General features: G+C 39.5%; 1 protein-coding gene across 1 annotated transcript in view; it reads right to left on the bottom strand.

Moving 5' to 3' along the window:
• The window catches only part of LOC120529425 (collagen alpha-1(XXI) chain-like), a 260,096-nt gene that overhangs the window by 170,657 nt on the left and 65,719 nt on the right, over positions 1-23,720 (bottom strand). Inside the window, exon 5 of the mRNA XM_039753207.1 lies at positions 5,714-5,939. Within this exon, the coding sequence (XP_039609141.1) occupies positions 5,714-5,939 (226 nt within the window). The remainder of the gene's footprint in view (positions 1-5,713; positions 5,940-23,720) is intronic.

The raw sequence follows: 23,720 nt of genomic DNA, 5'->3' as shown, positions 1-23,720 counted from the left end.
GTTATCCCTCTGTAGTTGCCGCAATCCAGGCGATCACCCTTCCCTTTCCAGACAGCGACAAATAGTCCTGTTTTCCAGTCTCTTGGGATGATGCCAGTCTCCCAAATGGAAGTAAAGATTGCTTGCAATGCCAAGAGGACTGCCTTATCACCAGCCTGGAGAAGGCAACCCCAGATAACAACAGATCCTTGAAGCCTTCCCTACCCTCAGCTGGTTCACCATTTGTGCATCTGTAAGGGCCGTTCCATCAGCCGTCCTGACTGCGACTCTCTGAGGAACAGGTTCAGATGCGCATAATGCTTCAGTTCTTCTGTAAGCAGGACGTGGGTCACTAAACAATACATGGTGTGTCACTTGCTGACAGATTCCCCTAACAAATGCCTCCTTATATTCCCCTCAGAGCCCTATAGCCGTCCTTCTTAGTTCCCAGTACAGACTGAAGTTACCATAAAGACTTGCGTTGCGACTCCTCTCGATGGTATCCACAGTGCCCTATGAGATGAAATACCTCCTTCTGGGAACACTGGTAACACCAACATAACTCTCAGCAACCTTCAGGGGCTTGTCAAGTCAAGAAGATCTCCCACATCACATTAGGATCAGCAGTCGCACCCAAGTCCGTAAGTTCCTCAAAAAAACTGTGTGCAAACTCGTCAGAAACAACCTGATCTTGAAGTCTGGCCAGGTCCATCCTCGTTTTCCTAGTAGTTGTTAGCCTACTGAACCTAAGCTGGATCTTCAAAGTAGCAACAACAAGTCTGTGGTCAGAATTCACAAACTGGGTACTTCTGTAGATCCTGCAGAGCTTCCAGCATCTGCCCACGAGGGTGTGATTGACCTCCTTTACCGCACCACCAGTATTGGAGTAACAAGTCCAACAATGTGGCTCAGGGTGCTGGAACCAGGATCCAGTGATCCACAGCCCCTGACCTTTTGCAAAGTCAAGGAATATGGAGCCACTTTCACCATGGTCACCAGACCCATGAGGACAGAGACAATCCTCATATGCAGCTCTGTCAGTGCCAGTGGTTGCATTGAAGTCACCCATGTCCAGAGGACTGTCACCTCACTGGCACCCATCAACCATTGAGCGAAGCTGCAAATAAAATGTCTCCCTGGGTATGACGTTAAACTGCATCTGGCTCTGCAAGCACTCCTCCAACTTGCAAGGAAATCATGGGGGTTAGTTGCAGATTTGGCACACCAGCCACTGTAAGAAAAACTTGCTCTGCTGCTATGAGCAGCTGCTCACATTATGAAGGGGATGGGGGAAAGCCCTTAGGAGCCTCATCCCCAGAAGTGTCAAAATTGTCGGTGAGCCAATGGGGTCAAGCCTGTCGGGGATCAGAATTGGTGTGGTGCTAAGGCATTGCCTGGTGCATGGCAGCACTCAAGTCCCAATTTGAGGCGGCCCATCTGGGTAGGCGCATGCAATCTCTTGTTGGCATGATGATCATCTTCCTCAGCTGTCAGAGGAGCTGTATAAACTCCACATTTCAATGGTGGCACTCTTTAAGGTGCGCAGACCTGGTACTGGCTAGATCTCTGTAGGTGGGTACACCTTTTATTGGTCTAGTTGCTCTGATGGCTGTCATACTCTGGGAGTAGATGTTGCTGTAGCGCATTGGCTCCTTCCGATGGTGTCCGAATGTATTATGAGACTCAGATTAAGACACTCTCTGGGGGACTTGTCTATTGTCTCAGTGTATGATCCAACCGTGGTGAGAGATTCCCAGCCATATTATATTATATTATATTATATTATATTATATTATATTATATTAAAAAAACAAAATAACACCTGAAACACTTCAATGCTTGATAAGCCCAGTTCCAAAACATCTAAGTGTTGTGTGAGGGAATGGCGAAATTACAAAGTGATGAACGCTTTACTGTCCTAACTTTTTTTGGAATGTGTTGCAGGCCACAAATGCAGGAATGGATGTACTGTATATTAACAAATGAAATAGACCAGACAAAGCACAAAATATCTTGGGTTCATGCTGTCTGCAATGAAATAAAAGTCAAATTAAATTTAAGAATCTCTTTTTTAGTATGTATTTTCCATATAGGACCATCTTTTTCTGATTTGGGGTTTTACAACTTTGTATTAAAGACCATCAAATGCTAATTAGGAAAGGAGCAAGTAAGTTTCCAAGAAACTCCACAGTTGTGTTGACCTAATTAATACCCTACAATTTATTCCAGAAGAAAGTAGCGAATTTTACAGCACACTTTATTTGTCTTTTATCAATTTTGAAGAAGACTTCCACTTAGCAAGTCACTTAGTTGTATGGTAAACTTTCATGGACCATGGCATTCCATCCAAGATTTTAACTTTTGATTTTAAAAGATATGTACTTAGGCTAAGAATACCAAGCATTGCATTATTAAAGACTCACCAAACAGTTAAAGAAATTGTGAAATTCATCAGGTGTTTATGATTTTCCCTATCTTTTAGTTCTACTGAATGTTATATGACATTATGAAAAGAGTGGTAGAAAAAAGTAATCCAGTTAGGCTTGAGACGTCATGGAAGGCATGGATTTTGCAGGTAACATTTGTTTCGACTTCCAATTTTTCTGTATATGGAGCATATTCTGAGAACAATAAAGATGATGCTGAGGCTATTGGGTTGAAAAGCAGATGAAAAAACAAAGCAAACTATGAGTACACATGACAGTAAATTATAAATTGCTGGAAGATGTGTAGCAGTCATGGATTCGTTTGTCTGCTTAAGGAGCATTGTAACAGAAGCTCAAACGTCTAGGGATTTAACATTTGTATAGCTCTGAGCCATTTGGAAAATAAACATAAGGCTTACTTTATATGAACATAAGAGTAACATCTATCCATCCATCCATCCATCGTCTAACCCGCTGAATCTGAATACAGGGTCACAGGGGTCTGCTGGAGCCAATCCCAGCCAACACAGGGCAGAAACCAATCCTGGGCAGGGTGCCAACCCACCGCAGGACACACACAAACACACCCAGCACACACTAGGGCCAATCTAGAATCGCCAATCCACCTAACCTGCATGTCTTTGGATTGTGGGAGGAAACCGGAGCGCCCGGAGGAAACCCACGCAGACACGGGAGAACATGCAAACTCCACGCAGGGAGGACCCGGGAAGCGAACCCGGGTCTCCTAACTGCGAGGCAGCAGCGCTACCACTGCACCACCGTGCCACCCCCATAAGAGTAACAGTAAAATGGAAAATTAGAAATTCAATACAATTTGAAGAATTTATTTAAAATTGTAGAAAAATTTATTTCAGTAATTTAGCAGTCAAAAAGATAAATACTAAATACAAAATGGAAAATGCTATCAATACATATTTTGTGAAGTTTTTACTTGTAAAGAAATTTAGAATCTTTAAGTAACTACAAGGAATATTAATGAAATACTAACAAGTTTGAAAGGACAGAGAAAGAAGAACTGCTACAAATAAAAAAGATGAAATCAAATATAATTCCAGAGCAAAACAACATTTAGTCACACGTATTCAAGGAAATCAATTATAATATATATCCTTTACATTTTTTTTGCCGTAATCATTGAACTCAGAAGAAATTCTTAATGACTGGAAGGAAACATTGTCTCATTATAAAGAAAGGTGATGGGGCTGATCCCAATGTTTAGTTGATGCAAATAAGCAAAATCAATTATTAAAGACAAAATTGATCAACTTATAGAACACTGAGAGCAGGCATTTTAGCAAACAGCCATCATATGTTTACACATGGGAAATCTGAATTTACAAATATGCTAGAATTTTATGAAGAAGCAAAAAAGCAAAGGGGCATGTACAATGTTATTTATCTCAATTTCCAAAAACCTTTTTTATAAGGTCCCATGTAAGAGGCTAGTGGGAATCCAATGCTCAGCTAGTAGATGGGTACAAATTGGCTTAAACATAGGAAACAATAATTTCTCATGCAAGTAATGTTTTATGAATTATTTGATGTTAAAATCAGGGTCCATCAAGGATCAGTGCTGGGGAATTGTCTCTTTTATATTTACAAAAATTACTAGGATAACAATGTTGCTAGTTGATTAAGTTCACAGATGAAGTTCATTGAGGGTGCAGGTTTTTATTCCAACAAGTTTTGAAATTATAAGCCAGGCTTAGCAGATAATAAAGTTTGGTATTTAATTATATGGCTTGTTAGTGCTTTCATTTATCACATTGTTGATTTTTTATTTGGTGTTTAGTGGTTAGGAACAGATTTGTACCCCTTGGTCCTTTGCTTCTGTCTCATTTATTTCAAAACATTATACTAACACAGATGTTTTTAATGATGCATATACACAGGTTTAAATGGAAAAACATTAGCTAGAAAGTTGGTGGTTCCTTTGTCATTTACACGTCAGTATTAACTGATGACAGGCAACTATTAAAGCTGCTTAAAAGTAAAAAAAGGAATTAAGGGTTTTGTACTGTAATTAACAAGTTGATTAAGAATAAGCCCAAACAACACATTGCTTTAAAATTTGGTTAAAGCAAAATCCTGTAACCATTTTGGACCTCCAGGACCGGAGCAAGTACCCATTGTTTAAAACATAAAAATACACCCTATGAAAATATAATATTTACAATTTGTAGTGTACTCATCAATGACCATATCTAGACAGTGTACAGAAGTGATTAGAAATGTTAATAAATTTTAGGTTATAGAGCACACTGAATTAAGTACAAATTAAGGAAGGTTATGCTAAAGTTGCACCAGGGAAACTTTATCTGAAATACTGTACCGCATTTTGGTCTCCATATTACAAGAGATATATTAGTGTTTGGAAGGACCAATGATGAACCACAACATTCTAGGACTATGGAGTATGTGCTATGTGGGAAAAATTTAAGATGTTAAATATTTGCATTTAAAGTAATCAATTAAGATTGAGGCCTCGCAGTTAGGAGACCCGGGTTCGCTTCCCGGGTCCTCCCTGCGTGGAGTTTGCATGTTCTCCCCGTGTCTGCGTGGGTTTCCTCCGGGTGCTCCAGTTTCCTCCCACAATCCAAAGACATGCTGGTTAGGTGGATTGGCGATTCTAAATTGGCCCTGGTGTGTGGGTGTGTTTGTGTGTGTCCTGCAGTGGGTTGGCACCCTGCCCAGGATTGGTTTCTGCCTTGTGCCCTTTGTTGGCTGGGATTGGCTCCAGCAGACCCCCGTGACCCTGTATTCGGATTCAGCGGGTTGGAAAATGGATGGATGGATGGAATTAAGATTGAGAGATAACATGGTAGAAATGAAAGGTGGTTAAAAGTAAATTTTGCACACTTGTTACAAAGTATCTCTTCACTTATATATAACCAAATACATGTAATAAGTTACCAAGCAGTGCAACACAGTAGACTAAAACATCAATACTTGGCATGAGAGTTTTTTGAAAAGTTAGGTGAATAGTACTTCATGTACATATAGCTGAATAGCTAACTCTGGTCCAAATTGTTCTTATTTTATATTCTAACTTTAAGTAAGTGTTGATGTTCATAGGAGTGTACCCTGTGATGACTGTTGCATCTGTTCCAACACTCTGTGCTGTCAGCATAGCTTCAGATCCCAACAATGGAAAGACAAATGGAAGTACAAAATTTGTTTTTATGCAGCATATAACACAAATCACAATACCATTTTATACTAGGTAAGGATTTTTAACTCTACAAATCTTTCAGTTTAAATGTAAAATTGTAATGAAAAACACTCACCTTCAGACGCTCTTCTTTAAAAATTACTGATTGAATTTCACTTGTAATACTGGTTGTTGTAAAGATAATAGATTTTTCTACTCCATTGAGTGTGACAGCTGCTTGAGGAACACCATCCTTAGATATAATTCTCCATAAGTGAAATGTTTCCTTATTCACTGGTGACTTAATTCGCAGAGTGGCTACAAACACATATGATGGTGGGAGGCCCTCTGGAAATATATCCCTGAGAAAAACAGTAATAAATTCACCATGATGACCCAATGTGAACAGTTAAGTTTTAAAAGTCAGTCAGTCAATTTCAAACCCGCGTAGTCCTGAACAGGGTCAAGGAGGTCTACTGGAGCCTATCCTGGCTAGTTTTGGGTGCAAGGCAGGGCCAAACCCGGGACAGGGTGCCAGTCCATCGCAGTATGAACACAAACACACACTAATGCATTCACCCCAACCACATAAAAGGGCCAATTTAGTTTCACCAATGCACCTAACCTGCATGTCTTTGAACTGTGGGAGGAAACCCATGGAGACATTGGGAAAACATGCAAACTCCATGAATAGCGGACCTGGGACGCAAACCCTGGTCTTATTACTGCAAAGGAGCAGTACTACCACTACACCACTTGCCGCCCCTAGTTTGTTCATACTAATAATCCAATGCCTTTTGCAGAAAAACATTTAAAGTACAGATGGATAATGCCTTGAAAATGTGCAATTCTGTAATACAATAAAATGTTGCAAATTTGTAGTATTCATCAATAAAGTATTTTTTTCACAAAAAAATATCACAAATAGGCTGTCACAGTGGTGCAGTGGTAGCGCTGCTGCAATGCAGTAAAGGGACCAGGTTTCACATCCTGGGTCCTCCCTGGGTCCATGTGTTTTTTTTTTCCAAGGTTTCCTCTCATAGTCCAAAGACATGCAAGTTAGGTGGTTTCATTCTCTCTTGGTCCTTTTTTGCCTCAAATTATAAATTAAATAAGCCCTAGTACGGACAAACCTTTTCATTCACGTATCACTGCCCCGGAGTTACTTCTGATATCATGGGGCTTTAAAAAATCCTGAGGCTATGTTTGTTTACAGTGGTCATTAATTCTTCTGCAATACTGAGCCCTAGTTTTCCTTAAATAGTCCATGCAGCAACAGCTGCATCCCAAACCTTCTATGGTTATTAAAGAAAGCTTAGCATTCATGTATTGCTGATGGATATTTCTACTTCCCTCTGTTAACTTGGAAGACACATTTAAAGGCCCTTGCAAAGTTACCTAGGTCTAATCAATTCTACAGCCATTGTTAAACCCACAGTTGTTAGGCATTAATGAATCACAAAAATCACATAATTGTAGTTCTGAAGTAATTAATGTGCTATTTAATTACAAAACTTAACATGACAAAAATTAGCCTTTACTATGTCATAATTTACATTTATTTATTTTTTACATTAAGTGGAAATGGGATGCTTTGTATTTTTGTAGTTTTATACCACAGAGACAGAACAATGGCTGGATTCAATGCTTTTTACGTGGTTCTTTGTGTTGCTTGCTATCCTTAAAAGGATTGCTTGCCTTTTGCCACACTAGTTGGAAAAGCACATGCAACTATGCAAAGTTGCTTGCAGTATGGGTGTGAAAATGTCAAAATCATGTGAATTAAACACAGTCGAAGTGAGAAGTATTCTATTGAATGAAGTGGCTTTACAACTACGAAGCACAAAGAAATGTGGGAAATCGAGGTGTAAAGCCTCGCCCATTGACCAGTGTTATTTGCAAAAAAAGTGATAATGCAAAGTGGAAACACGTTTTACTTTTCATTTTTACAACTTCATTGCTTTTCAGACTGAAAATGAAATGGCAAATGGGGTTATTTCATTTTATTTTTCAATTTTTCAGCATTCTTACATGTAAACTTTGAAAATGAAATTGCAAACTGTTATTTCATTTTAATTTTGTGTTCTTGCATATAAACTTTAAAAATCAAATTGCAAATGGGATTATTTAATTTTCATTTTTGCAGCATTCTTGCAGATAGACTTTGAAACTGAAATAGCAAATGGGGTAATTTCATTTTAATTTTTGAAACATACTTGCATGCAAACTTTGAAAATGAAATTGCAAAAGAGAGATTGCACTTTTATTTTATAATTTTAATTAATTCATTAATTAAATTAATTAATTAATTTTTAATTTTCGCCACCTGATCGCTTTGCTCGCCAACCCCTGTGTTTGGTTAACCGGATATACAATTAAATTTTTTTTTTTTTTGGAATTGTTTCAATTTCATTATTTACACTTTTACTTTAAAGCTTCATTAAAAACAATATTTTTGGAGACACATTGTGACAACGCAACATATAACTGCCTGTGAGTGACTATTCTTTCTGTTTCTTTATTAAATAATCCGACTTTTCTAATGTTTGTCCCTGTGATTTATTGATTGTCATAGCAAAAGCTATTCTCACGGTAAACTGTAAACATTTTAATACGAATGGCATATCACGATCTCCTTTGGTGTGTAATGTTATTCACGGAATATATACATTACCTTTCTTTTTGCCTGTTAAAATTTGCATCGCTTTTCCATGATCATCAATATACACTTGACTGAATTGTGTATTCTTTGAAATTCAACTTGTCATTGCTTTAACTGTTCCGGGATCACGGATTATCATAGCATATGGTCCATTATTGTGTAAATCCCCGTTTTCATAGATAGATAGATCTCTTCGGCTCTGACCTTTCTTACACAGAGCATCAGTATTGGCAGTACAGTCCAATTTTTCATCCAGCTGCACTCCCAGGTATTTATTGGTCTTGTGCATTGAATGATGCGAATGCGAAAAGACTTTGTTGTCTACTCTTTGCCTTTTATTTCTGAGCTCGACTTGTCTAGCTATTTTTTCTATTACACCTGGTTCTGATGTTTAATCACCTTTTGTTTGCACTAATGCAATCTTTTCTATCTTTTCTTTGATACTGTAGCGACTGACATGATAAAGTGTGACAAACGTTTTACTTGAACAATCGCCGACTTCCTAACTCCAAACACAACTTTCTAGCACCCTCTTCAACCCCTCCTTCCCCGGATCTCACCCCCCCTTACCGCATCAATCAATACCCAGCTATCAGTCTTCCGTGCTGTACTCCGCCTTCCCTCAATCGGACCAAACAGTCAGTTAAAACCAAAAAGGCTTCAACCTGGCTGGGACGCTACAATACTTTCGAATTTTACTGCTTTCATATTCTTTACCTTTCTCTGCATGTGTATCACGCCATCGTTTGTTTGAGCCTTTCGAATTCCACTGCTTTAATAATCTCTTATCTGACTTTTTTTTCTCCCCAACGCCTTTGAGTCTCTATTCTCCATATTGTCCTTATACGCTTTATATGTGCTGGATGAACCTAACAGAGAGGTAAACGGCGTCTACCTATGCTAGAGAACTAGCTTAGCGAGGAGAGGACTGTGGAACCGTCTCGTGAATTAATCCACAAGAAACAAAACATGAGAGAACGACTTAACAAAACGGAATGCCAGCTGGGCGGTCACCTGGATAAACGCCCCGTCGTAGGCTTAGGACAACCCTGGGGTTTACTTCGTTAAATGAGTTACAGGGAAGACCAGACAAACAGAGAGGCTGATTGATGCAAAACATTATGCATCAATCGGAACATGGAATGTGAGGACACTCTGGAAGGACGAGAGTCTTGAACTACTTGTCGACCATCTTAACAAGTGGTTCAGATGGGATGTCATCGTTCTGTCAGAGGTTAGAAGAATGAAACAGGGCTTAGTGGAACACAATGGACACAAACTTCTGTACTCAGGCGAAGAGAAAGTACATCAAAGAGGTGTCCGTTTGTTACTTTCAAAAAAGGCAGTTAAGAGCTTAATCGACTGGAACCCGGCGTCGCCAAGAATCATCGGTGCACAGTCCACTGGACAAGGCCATAACATCACCATCATTCAAGTGTACGCACCAACTACAAGACATAGTGATGAGGCTGTCAATCACTTCTATCAGACCTTACAGCAAGTCATCGACAAGGCGCCAAGAAGGGACATCAAGATTATAATGGGCGACTTCAATGCTCAAGTTGGTATCGATCACGACACATGGAAAGGCGTGCTGGGACACTTTGGCTACGGCTCAATGAACGAAAGAGGGGAACGACTTCTCCAATTCTGCAGGCTCAATAAACTGAATATCATGAACACCTGGTTCAACCATAAGCCATCAAGGAAACAGACATGGAGCTCACCCGGAGATCGAACCCAGCAGATGATCGACTACATCATGATCGATCAGAGATGGCGTAGCTGTGCCCATAACACACGCAGCTTCCCAAGCGCAATAGTGCCGAATGTGCACAACGATCATAACCTTGTGATGGGCAACTTCAAGTTAAGATTCAATATCCAAAAAAGAACGGTCACAAAGAAGGTGGATATCGAACGACTGCGAATACCCGAAGTCAAAGAAAGTAATAAGATTGAACTAAAAAATTGTTTTGAAGTGCTTGGCGGTCTAGTTGAAGAAACAAATGTGGACGAAGCACTGGAGGCTGTCAACGACACGATCAAGAGAACAGCTGAGGAGGTAATTGGCCTTAAGAGATACAGAAAGGCCCCATGGATTAGTGACGAAGTGCTCGACCTGTCTGACCAACGACGAGCTGTGAAGGCAATGAAGAACAATAATCCACAGGATGAGAATTTGAAACAACTATACTCACAGCTCAGGATCATCATAGACAAAAAGATTGAGGAGTGCCGAGAGGATTGGTTTAACAGACAGTGCTGCGAGGCAGAGGAAGCAAGCCAAAAAAATGATATGCGCGCTCTCTTTCAAAAGGTCAAAACGCTCAAGAAAGGAGTTAAGCTGGATGAAAGGTGCAACAACATCAGAGACAAGGATGGCAACCTGCTCACCAAGGACATCGACATTCTTAAGCGATGGTATGAATATAGTAGAGGCCTCTACAATGCAAACATTGAAACGGATGGTGACGTTCTTGAACAATTATGGCCTAATTGCAAGAGAGAGGAAGAAGAGCCAGACCTTCTTGAAAGCGAAGTAAGAGCAGCCATTATGAAGATCAAGATACGGAAAGCTCCTGGTATCGACGACATTGAAGGAGAGCTAATCAAAAGCGCCGGAAGAGCAATGGTTCAAATCATGCACAAGATCTGCAACAAGATATGGGACACAGAAAAATTTCCGACGCTTTGCACTAAGTCTCTTATAGTTACTATTCCAAAAAAAGGGGACACCACTAAATGCGAGAACTACCGCATGATAAGCCTTATCTGTCACGCAAGTAAGATCATCTTGGAGATTATCAGGAGCAGGATGAAGAACGCGATAGAAGTGCAAATGGCGGAGGAGCAAGCCGGATTCAGGTCAGGACGTGGTACAATTGAGCAGATCTTCTTACTCAGACTGTTTTGTGAAAAGTATCTCTCATTACAGGATAAAGAGCTTCATTTGATTTTCATCGACTTCAAGAAAGCATTTGACCGAGTGTGGCACCAAGGCCTCTGGAAAGTATTACATCACTACGGCATACACCCAAAGCTGATCCGTCTGATGGAGAACCTGTACAAGCGAACGCAGAGTGCCATAAGAGTCGGAAGAGAGGTGACAGAGTGGTTCAAACTAGCAATCGAGATGCGCCAAGGCTGCATACTGTCGCCGGATTTCTTTAACATCTATCTAGAGCACATTATGCGGGAGGCACTCGACGGACTAGAAAGCAAAGGAGCATGCGTGAATGGCAGAACGATTAACAATCTTCGTTTTGCTGATGACATCGGTCTTATAACTGAACTCCGCAGTCACGCACAACTCCTGCTAAATAAGGTGGAAAGCGTCAGTTCTAGATACGGACAAGAGATAAGTGACACCAAGACAGTATGGATGCTGCTGAGCTCAAAGCCTGAGCAAGAAACGAAGAAAAGAGTTGAAGAGGGCATGTTGCTCAGAGGAAAGAAACTGCAGCATGAAGACAGTTTTAAGTATTTAGGATCAACCTTAACATAGCGTCGCGACAGCTCAAAAGACATCAGAACGAGAATAGCCATAGCCTTAAGTTCAATGAGTGACCTGGACAGTATCTGGAAGAACAAGAACATCAATAAGATGACCAAAATGAGACTATACAACTCGCTTATAGTACCGATTGCCCTGTACGGATGCAAAACGTGGACTCTTAGAAGTGCTGAAGAAAGACAACTGCTCGTGTTCGAGATGACAGCGCTCAGAAAGATACTTGGAGTACACATCATAGACAAGATGAGAAACGAAGACATCAGGAAAGCCCTCAACCAGACAGAAACGATAGTGCAACGAGTGCACGAACGACAACATAAGTGGCTAGGTCATGTACTCCGGATGGACAAGAACAGGACTGCTAACATCACACTACATGGAAAAGTGGATGGAACCAATAAGAGAGGGCGCCCAAGAATGACATAGGTGTCGACGGCACTCTCAACATATGACATGGGACTGCAAGATATAACGCGGACGGCCCAAGACAGAGATCTGTGGCGTTTGATGTCTCCTCATGCTAGAGCCCACGTCGACGTGTAATTACAACACTGAGATATGGCAAAAGAAGAAGAAGAATGTGCTGAGAACACAGGATCTGTGTGTACTACGTGCTTTTTACACGACTGAGTGTTTTTGATGGATGTGCTCTTATGTGATATCTTTTGTAAGTAGGGCATGTCTTGCAAGAATCTCATGTTCCACATCCCCATGAGACGGCCCTGGGACAATCTCTTGGCACCAAGTCTCATGTTTATGGTCCCCGCGAGATGCTCCATGGCAAGTCTCTTTTGTCTCGCGGGTCTTTTAAATGTCTTCCGAGAACTTTAGAGAAGATCACGTATCGTCACCTTGCTTTTGCTTTCCAGGATTTTTTTTTATAATAGAGAGATACCTCCCATAGTTCTGGTGCAATGTAATCTATAACACCTGGCATATGGGAGAAATTCAGAGATTGCAGCCTAGATGTGAGTGTTGGTGGTGATTTTTTGGCCTGTTTCTTAACTCTTGAATAGTACAGGTCCTGTAATGTGGGAAGAGTAATGCCAATGATCTATTTGGCAGATCTGAATATTCATTGTAGCCTGTTCTTGTCACATTTAGCTGCTGATCCAAACTACACTGTGATGAATGAGCTAAGAACAGACTCTGTAATCTCTGTGCAGAACTACATTTTTTGGTAGTTTAAATTCCCTTGGCTGTCACAGGAGGTACATCTGCTGTTGTCATTATCACATCAGCATTCGGCAAGGTGATAAAACCTGATAATTTCATAAAGAATGGATTATGTTTCACTGTTTGTTTTGCATTTCCAAACAACTATTACATGCCTCTTATTACAAAAGAGTGAAGAATTGTTACAATTCCAAACTTAAAACACTGAAAAGTGGTGTGACTTATTTTCTGAGGTATATTTTCATAAGGGAAATTTAAAATAATTTATAAAACTCTCAGGATAGGGTTGATGTGGCCCCTATGTTTCCTCAAGGGATACTAGGCTTGGATTTCCTCTAGTAGATCCTGGTGTCTCCACACCAATGATCCTTTCTGTTACCTTTAAAAGGCTAAGACTCCAAAGCAGCTCCTTTGCTGCCTGTTCCAATAAATAAACAGCATAGCCTGACATGTTCACTTCTTGGCTTATATTTGCCAGGTATTTTAACTAGTTATAACAACTTCCCCCAGCCCCAGGATGTTTGTAAGACATCCTTGACTATTGTTAGGTCATTAGCCTTCCAACATCCTGGAGGGTACCCTGCCTTTCACTAGTCCACATTTCTTTTATACTTGTGGTGATGCCCTACCAATTTCACTTCCATAGTATGCACCATATACATAAGACATATTCCCCACATGCGGCCCCTTGTGATTAGACACTTTCATATATCGGACACCTATAGCTACCACTGTGTTTTTCTCTTTTGGTTCAAGGTTTTCTATGAGACCTAGCCTTTCGATATACCATCCTGGTAGGGCCCTTGCACCTGGGAGCCTCTTGCCAACCAGGCACATCTTCAAAATATATTTAGATGACTTCAAATGTATATCCACTAAAGCAGTAAATTGTTATAGTCAATGTGATAAATCAACAACTGAAGGAACAACATTAATACAAAGACCCTCCAATCAGAATGCATTTTATATATTTCTAATAAATTATAATATAGTGAATATGCTGATCCAAAAAATCAATATTCACCAATAGTAAACTAAGCACAAAAGGTTTAGAGGTAATAGCTAGAAACCATAAACATTAATTGATGTAAAATAAAGGGGTGGGCAAAAGTAGGTTTACAGTTGTGAGTACACGAAACAGAGTTTATTCATGTATTATTATTTATTTATTAATTATTTTATTATTTATTTGTATTATTTGCTGTCTTCTTATTATTATTATAAAAGTGTGCTTGAGTGTAGCAAGTAGAAGAATGTGTAAATAATGAAGGCCAGCAATTTGAGAACTTACAAGATTGTACATAAGTGCATTGTGCCATTATGACATTCTTTTGAGCTAATAAAGTTAATAAACCTCCTAAATGAATAAAGCTATTGTTATAATCATAACCTGCAAGTCTTTTTACATACACTTCCCACTGCACAGTATTGACTGAAGAAGAGCCATGATATGGGACTGAGTCAGCACTGCTGAGATCACTGTACAAAATCACTGTAAATAAGGTTTTGTACCTTAAATTTGCCACAAATGATGTGCCTATTGGAACAGCCCTGTATGCATGTATTAATGTTTGATGATGATGTAAAGATTGTTGAGAAACACTTTATACTTTCCATATATGTTGCAGACGAAGACGGGGTAGTTTTTATTAATGAATTAATCATCAGCTTGGCTTTTTCTCAAAACCAGTACTTAATGAGACTTCCCACGTTACCTTTCTTAACATATGGTTAAGGGTTCAAATTATAGCAAGGTTTTATTTTGAGATACACATCAATAAAATGTATTTATAAACATACTGTATATAGAAAATATGAACATTGAAGAATGGATATGAGACAGATACAATAAACAAACATGTAACACAGAAGAGTTTATAGTAAGATTCCTTATTGTTTTTTTTTAATTTTTAATTTTTAATTTTAGCTTTTGAGATGCAACAGACTCATTTTTTGGTTTTAAAAACTTTTTTTACTATTTTCTTTTTTAACCTTTGGGTGGTGTGACCATTTGATTGCCCTCTCACTAAAATGCAAGTATTATGCAGTAAAACAGGGCTTTCTTGATTTTCCTGACATAATTAATAAAAACCTTGTCACAAAATGACTTTTACACGTGGAAAAAGTAAAACTTGTTCGAAGTTCTAATTTATCTTGAGTAAATAAGAAAGCTTAATGATTTCATGAATTCAGTGAGATGTCTAGTGCTTTTTGGGATTGGTGTTGTCATTGATCTGAATTTAAGTTCAGAATTTTACTTGTCATTTAGTGCACTTATTCATTAATACTATTTCTTTGTCCATGGTGTGGGTCTCTTTAGGTCACTTTGCAAGGAAGTCATGGACAGAATTTGACAACTAGGCATGGAGATCCAGATGAATCATAAAAAATAGCACTTTTTATAGTTAGAACGGTACTGCTACATATTTAGATCACATACCAAACTGAAGATAATATATTGTTCATAATATAAATTTACAATATGGGCTAAATTTCACCTTTAAGTCTTTGAAATTATGAAAAAGTAAGTATGCTAACAATACATACATTCAGAAAAGGATGTTTGTTCAGCTAGTCTGTGTACATTTTATAATAGTGTTAAAATGGTGTTTTCCTAATAATTCACATTTTTATGTGTAGTCTGTTCCCTTATTTATATCCTAATAATTACATTTGAAAACGAGCAGAGAAGACACGTGGGCTAATAACACTGAATACTGAAAAGCTGTTCCAGATCCACTAACGTGCTCATTGGTAAATAACTGATTAAATAACCAGAACATGAGGAAAAAAAGAATTAAAATCATGATGTGTGGTAAAAATCTTAAAAAAAGTAAAAGACAGTAAATTATCCCCATGTAACATATATACAGTAAATGCATGGTACATTCTAATAAAACTTTACCTGAGCTTTGTAGTTTTCACATTCAAAACTCAGAAACCATGAAATAATAACTTTCTTAATTAGGCTAGGAGTCCAATTAAACATAGGAGATGTTTGAAACAAAAACCTGCAGGTTTCTACAGGACTGAACTTGAGCTGCATTGGTATGGCGTAACATTCAGGTACGTTGGAAATTTGAAAAATGCTTAATACAAACTGACCCAATTTGAAATGCATAGTACACAGGTAACATGTTAAAAAAAAAAAAAGACAACTCGGCGAAAGACAACTCAGCAAAAGACAATTCAGCGAAAAAACAACTTGCCGAAATACTACAACTCGGTGACATCCTTTACCAGTTAGGTAATAGGTTCAAAGAGATTTTTTAATTATATTTAAATGACAACGTGATTTAAAATGTTGAAAATAAATTTATATAATTGACGAACAAACTTTATTCTGCAGATGGGGCAAACTCTATCTTACATCATCTTCTACAACCAAAATTGCTAATCCTTTATATAAATTGTAATCCTATGATAATAATATTTAGAATACAAAAGGTGACCTGCGAGTACATCTTAAGGAATATCTTTACTCTCAACATATTGGGACTATCATAAAGCAGGTGACTCTGTGGATTTTCCGATGCCCTATGTTGTCATTTAAATATCATTAAAAAATCTCTTTGAACCTAACTATTATCTAACTGGTGAAGGATATCGCCAAGTTGTCCTTTCACCAAATTGTCTTTCGCCAAGTTGTCTGTCGCCCACTTGTGTTTTCGCAGAGTTGTCTGTCACCGAGTTGTCTGTCGTCCAGTTGCCCCTGAACGGAGTCCCACTTATTTAATTAACTTATTGAATTTACAAATCAAAATGCAAATTTAAAATTTTTGTTGTCCTTGATAGATTTTGTCAACTCAACTGTCCTTAACCACTTTATGAAAACAGCCTTTTTCCCAGCTTAAATATTTTTTGTTCAAGCTCATCAAAACTGTTAAAAAACTTCATCTGGCTGCCTTCTGGCCTTTATAACTGTTCATAACTAGCCAAACTCCTCAGCAGCTAAATGGTGGACATGCCATGAGCGTCACTATTCCAGCAGTCTTGATAAAACTTCAGTCAGGGAAATTGAATGGCAACTGTTCTTTTATTTTATCTCTGTACTCTTTAGTTTTCAGTGGGCACAACCAATCTTGGCTCAGTTTCTAAACTGCCACTTCACCAAACTAGTAAAGTAATATATATAGGATGAGCCAGAGAAAAAATGGGCTTCATATTATGCAAGTTTATATTTTTGTTCATTGTGGTGTGTTTGTCGCTACAGCATGTATTCACAAGCCACTTATATTCTCTTTTTATATTTTAATAAACACCAAAAATGTGAACATTGTGTGCTCTTATTTGTTATGATACTATCCTGTTTCAGTAATTGATCCTGCAAACATACACTTAGATTTCAAACGAGCTTCCATTTAGGAAGTAATTCCATACTAATGTTCCTGCTCACTTCGCACACCGACCTCAAAGGAAATACATTTTTTTTTCTTTTTAATGGGAATTGTCAGATATGCATTATGTTCACTTTTTATTTTAAAACTTCTGTAAAAACAATATTTGGAATTAACTTATCTTCAAGATCGAATTGAATTTTGATTCCTTGTTTGGTCTTACAGCATGATAAAGTTCGATATCTTTTGGTGATACAATATTTAAGCGAGCAACACTTTTACAATTAATTTTTCTTGGATGCCACACTCTTTTTTTTCTGCCATATGCAATGTTGAATCATATTCTGGCCTGGTATATTAATCGGTAGTAATTCAACAGAATGACTTTGACCGTGAATTGGCAATTCCATTAAATGGCACCGGCTTTCTGTTGCACTGACAAAGCGAGTATCTTAAAATGGCTGAACTTTGTCCTGAGAATGTTTTTTCGATAAAGTTACACGTACTCTATCGTGCCCTTTAAGAATGTACTTGTAGATGTACTTAATACTCATAACCGATGCACAATACTCAACATTAATATGACAACCGAATCGTTTGAGCAAATACGGGTTATATGGTACAATCATTGAATTGTCGAGCATCACAATTTACCATCTTTTTTCCATGATAAATGTGTTGTTTGTGACGATTATCTCTTTGTCAATAATCAGGGAAGCCAGACTTAGTCATATCTGTTGTTTGAACGAACGCTTTTGGAAATTTCTTTAAACACTTTTTTTTCTTTTGAGTTCCAACATACTGAATCTTTTAAATGTTGTCCGTGAGACATGTGTTTAATGACTCTGACAGGTTTCTCTGTTTGGAATCTCAGCACAGACAAACCGATCTACATTATCAGCAGTTAATAATTTATTTTGCAAAGTAACCAATAAATGCATGTGAGGCAAACCCTGTTTTTGAAATTCTATCATGTAAATGCATGCTCTGATTTGGCCGAATACCGCTTTGAGTTCATTCAATAAAAATAAGACTTTCTGATAAAACAATCTACTTACGAAAGTGGGAATATCCAGAGCCAATGTAGCTGGTGGCATTGTTCTCAAGAATCTGCGCATTTCTGGCCATCGTGGATTGTATGTCACTGTAATAAATAAATCTGGCCAACTGATAGTTCTGGATATTGCCATTGCATGAACTGAATTTGCCTGTACTTTTGATATTTGAATTTTGAACGTGATCAATGAGCCCATATGTTCCATTCTAAGTTTAGCTTGATTCGATTTAATAAAGAAGAGATGATTAGCTTTGACTTTTTGATACGCATTACAAATGTAATGTTGCGATAGATGTTGAGATGACAGAAGTGGGTTAAATACATGGGAACGTATCGCTAATTTTGACCCGAAATATTGTGTGGGTGTTATACGTTTTTCTGAAAGTGTTTGTTTCATATTGTACGGCCATCCTTTTTCGCCGTTTGGGAAAAGCAAAGGAAAGAATGAAGGTTCTGAATGTGGCGATGTATTTGACAGAAATGACGAATCATGCTTTGCCATTGGATATACACAAATATCTACTCTGGGGTGCCCACACTTTTTACTGCGAGCTGCTATTAAAATGAGCAGGTTGAAATGATCTACCTATATTAAAAAATATATATTTATATTGTCTGTGGTGGGTTGGCACCCTGCCCAGGATTGGTTCCTGCCTTGTGCCCTGTGTTCGCTGGGATTGGCTCCAGCAGACCCCCGTGACCCTGTGTTCGGATTCAGCGGGTTGGAAAATGGATGGATGGAGATATATATATATTGTGGAGCCAACCCGGACAAAGACAGGCGGACATGTTGTTACTCACCACCACACATATTTTATTTACAATATGTACAATAAATGGTCACTCAGACCCAGTCCAAATAGTCAAGTGCACAAACCCCAACACACAGTCCTGGCCTCACAATACCTCTTCTCGGGCCACCTCCACACCTCTCTCGTGCCTTGTCCTTCCACCCGACTCCAGCTCTGAATGAAGGGAGACGGCCCCTTTTATTCTCTCTGCACCCATCCTGGATTATGTGGGGGCCACCTTCCTGGTTGCCTTGGGGGCCACGGGTTGAGGCATGGAAGCCCCACCTGCAGGGGCCCGTGGTCATCGCCAGGAGGCGCCCCAATGCCTTGGGGAACTGTTGCCTCAGCACTTCCGCCACACCAGGAAGTGCTGGGGGGAAGAATTAGAAGGATACCCGGAGAGCTGCTGGGAGGACAGCCGGCACTTCCGCCACGCTGGGGCGTGGCCAAGAGGGGAATGCCGGGAACCACCTGAAGCTCATCCGGGAGAGTATAAAAGGGGCCGTCTCCCTTCATTCAGGGCTGGAGTCGGGTGGAAGAAGGACGAGGCAAGAGAGGAGAGTGGAGGCGGCCCAAGAAGAAGGCATTTGTGGCCAGGACTGTGAGTGTTGGGGTTTGTGCACTTTTGGACTGGGTCTTAGTGACCATTAATTATTGTAAATATTGTAAATAAAACGTGTGGTGGTGAAAAAACAACATGTCTGCCTGTCTGTGTCCGGGTCGGCTCCACAATATATATATATATATATATATATATATATATATATATATATATATATATATACAGTAATCCTTCGCTATATAGCGCTTCGACTTTCGCGACTTCACTCTATCGCGGATTTTATATGAAAGCATAACTAAATATATAACACGGATTTTTCGCTGCTTTCGGGGCCATGGACTGCCAGAAGAAAGTTCGGGTGCACCTGGAGTGCTTCCAGGTGCCGATGCAGCACTTCGCCACACCAGGAAATGCTGCAGGAAGATCGTCAGGGAGAACCTGGAGCACATACAGGTGAACTGTAAAAGGGGCCACCTCACTCCATTCTGGAAGTCGGAGTCAAGAGGTAGAGGACAGAGTTTGTGAACGGAGGAGTAGAGGCAGCAGAAGAGAGAAGAAATAAAGAAAAGAGAGAAAAAGAAAAGGACTGAGCCTATACTGCTGATTGGTGCACTGTGTACAGTGCAAGACAAAGAAAGTAAATAGTGTGAGTTTTGCCAAGTGTGCCTCTTGTGTCTGTCTGTGTCAGGTTGGGTGGCTGCTAAGCCCCTACAGATGTCACAACTTCATGTACGGACGAGGTAACTGAAGATTTTTTTTTTAATTTATGTTATATGTATGTAAAACTATCTTGTATTTACGTGAAAATATCTTGTACGCATGTGAAAGCATCTGGTACATACAAGACACTTTCATGTATGCACAAGACAAGGGCTATCCCATCATTTTTTTCATTATGTGGTTCAGAGCTTCTGTACAAACTGGCTCACAAAAGAGGTGTAATTCTGGTTGTTATACATTGGTTCAACATATTTCAAAATAAGTAATGTCTATGTAAAATAAAAATAATCAGAATCCTATATCAAAATAGTTTGTTCTACTATGTTGAAAAATATCAGCTATGGAAATATTGATAGTTTAATAAGAATAAAACCACATGAACTTGACACACAATGGAAAATCCATATATAAACCTAATCAGGGAAGCCAGACTTAGTCATATCTGTTGTTTGAACGAACGCTTTTGGAAATTTCTTTAAACACTTTTTTTTCTTTTGAGTTCCAACATACTGAATCTTTTAAATGTTGTCCGTGAGACATGTGTTTAATGACTCTGACAGGTTTCTCTGTTTGGAATCTCAGCACAGACAAACCGATCTACATTATCAGCAGTTAATAATTTATTTTGCAAAGTAACCAATAAATGCATGTGAGGCAAACCCTGTTTTTGAAATTCTATCATGTAAATGCATGCTCTGATTTGGCCGAATACCGCTTTGAGTTCATTCAATAAAAATAAGACTTTCTGATAAAACAATCTACTTACGAAAGTAGGAATATCCAGAGCCAATGTAGCTGGTGGCATTGTTCTCAAGAATCTGCGCATTTCTGGCCATCGTGGATTGTATGTCACTGTAATAAATAAATCTGGCCAACTGATAGTTCTGGATATTGCCATTGCATGAACTGAATTTGCCTGTACTTTTGATATTTGAATTTTGAACGTGATCAATGAGCCAATATGTTCCATTCTAAGTTTAGCTTGATTCGATTTAATAAAGAAGAGACGATTAGCTTTGACTTTTTGATACGCATTACAAATGTAATGTTGCGATAGATGTTGAGATGACAGAAGTGGATTAAATACATGGGAACGTATCGCTAATTTTGACCCGAAATATTGTGTGGGTGTTATACGTTTTTCTGAAAGTGTTTGTTTCATATTGTATGGCCATCCTTTTTCGCCGTCTGGGAAAAGCAAAGGAAAGAATGAAGGTTCTGAATGTGGCGATGTATTTGACAGAAATGACGAATCATGCTTTGCCATTGGATATACACAAATATCTACTCTGGGGTGCCCACACTTTTTCGGCTTGCGAGCTGCTATTAAAATGAGCAGGTTGAAATGATCTACCTATATTAAAAAATATATATTTATATTGTCTGTGGTGGGTTGGCACCCTGCCCAGGATTGGTTCCTGCCTTGTGCCCTGTGTTCGCTGGGATTGGCTCCAGCAGACCCCCGTGACCCTGTGTTCGGATTCAGCGGGTTGGAAAATGGATGGATGGAGATATATATATATTGTGGAGCCAACCCGGACAAAGACAGGCGGACATGTTGTTACTCACCACCACACATATTTTATTTACAATATGTACAATAAATGGTCACTCAGACCCAGTCCAAATAGTCAAGTGCACAAACCCCAACACACAGTCCTGGCCTCACAATACCTCTTCTCGGGCCACCTCCACACCTCTCTCGTGCCTTGTCCTTCCACCCGACTCCAGCTCTGAATGAAGGGAGACGGCCCCTTTTATTCTCTCTGCACCCATCCTGGATTATGTGGGGGCCACCTTCCTGGTTGCCTTGGGGGCCACGGGTTGAGGGCATGGAAGCCCCACCCTGCAGGGGCCCGTGGTCATTGCCAGGAGGCGCCCCAATGCCTTGGGGAACTGTTGCCTCAGCACTTCCGCCACACCAGGAAGTGCTGGGGGGAAGAATTAGAAGGATACCCGGAGAGCTGCTGGGAGGACAGCCGGCACTTCCGCCACGCTGGGGCGTGGCCAAGAGGGGAATGCCGGGAACCACCTGGAGCTCATCCGGGAGAGTATAAAAGGGGCCGTCTCCCTTCATTCAGGGCTGGAGTCAGGTGGAAGAAGGACGAAGCAAGAGAGGAGAGTGGAGGCGGCCCAAGAAGAAGGCATTTGTGGCCAGGACTGTGAGTGTTGGGGTTTGTGCACTTTTGGACTGGGTCTTAGTGACCATTAATTATTGTAAATATTGTAAATAAAACGTGTGGTGGTGAAAAAACAACATGTCTGCCTGTCTGTGTCCGGGTCGGCTCCACAATATATATATATATATATATATATATATATATATATATACAGTAATCCTTCGCTATATAGCGCTTCGACTTTCGCGGCTTCACTCTATCGCGGATTTTATATGAAAGCATAACTAAATATATAACACGGATTTTTCGCTGCTTCGCGGGTTCTGCAGACAATGTGTCTTTTTACTTCCTGTACATGCTTCCTCAGTTTGTTTGCCCTTTTGATTTCATACAAGGGACACTATTGGTGGATGACTGAGAAGCTAACCAATCAGAGCATGCAGTTAAGTTCTCCTGACTGAGAAGCTAACCAATCAGAGCACGCAGTTAAGTTCCTGCGTGCTGAATGCAGTGTTAACCAGGAAGTCTCGTCTCGCTCATTCAGCATTAACGTGTTTCGCTATGTAAAGAGTTGTGCTCTTTTGTGTTTATCTTTGTGCATAGTCAAGCGCTTCATTATGGCTCCAAAACGATCTGCTACTGCTTCAGGGGCCGTGCCCAAGCGCAAGAAGAAGATGTTAATGATTGCCGAAAAGGTAGACGTTTTGGATTTGTTGAAGGCTACGAGTCTTTTATTTAAAAAGTAGGAAAGGAATATAAGATCTACGGCCGCAGTGTCCTTTTAACCAGGGTGCAAAACAAGTTGTTAGTGGATGTAATAAGGCAGTAGTCTGGATGGAATCTGCTTTAGGGATTTGGATTGAAGACTGCCAGACGAAGAACAATGGCAGTGCTACACAATCGCCTGAAGTGGCTCCTTTAGAATAGCGGTAACGCTCTCCTTTGTTGTGCAGTAAAATTAAACTCATTGTTATCGGACAAGTCATCGTGTCATTGTTGGTGAGTAACCATAATTAATTTTCTACTTACAGTACTTAGTACATGTACGTACGTTTAGTGTCACTGTACACACATTTACTGTATACTATTTTTCTTGCATTGTACATATTTATTGCTGGTGGCCTGTCTATCGTAATGGCTGTAACATATGTGATATCGGAGACACTCAATATCTTTAAAATAATATTTAGGTTTTACTGTA

This window comes from Polypterus senegalus, chromosome 5 (genome assembly GCF_016835505.1).
Source record: "Polypterus senegalus isolate Bchr_013 chromosome 5, ASM1683550v1, whole genome shotgun sequence".
Lineage (NCBI taxonomy): Eukaryota > Metazoa > Chordata > Cladistia > Polypteriformes > Polypteridae > Polypterus > Polypterus senegalus.
Note: the sequence above shows the minus strand (reverse complement) of the source record. Positions and strands in the feature narration are given on the sequence as shown.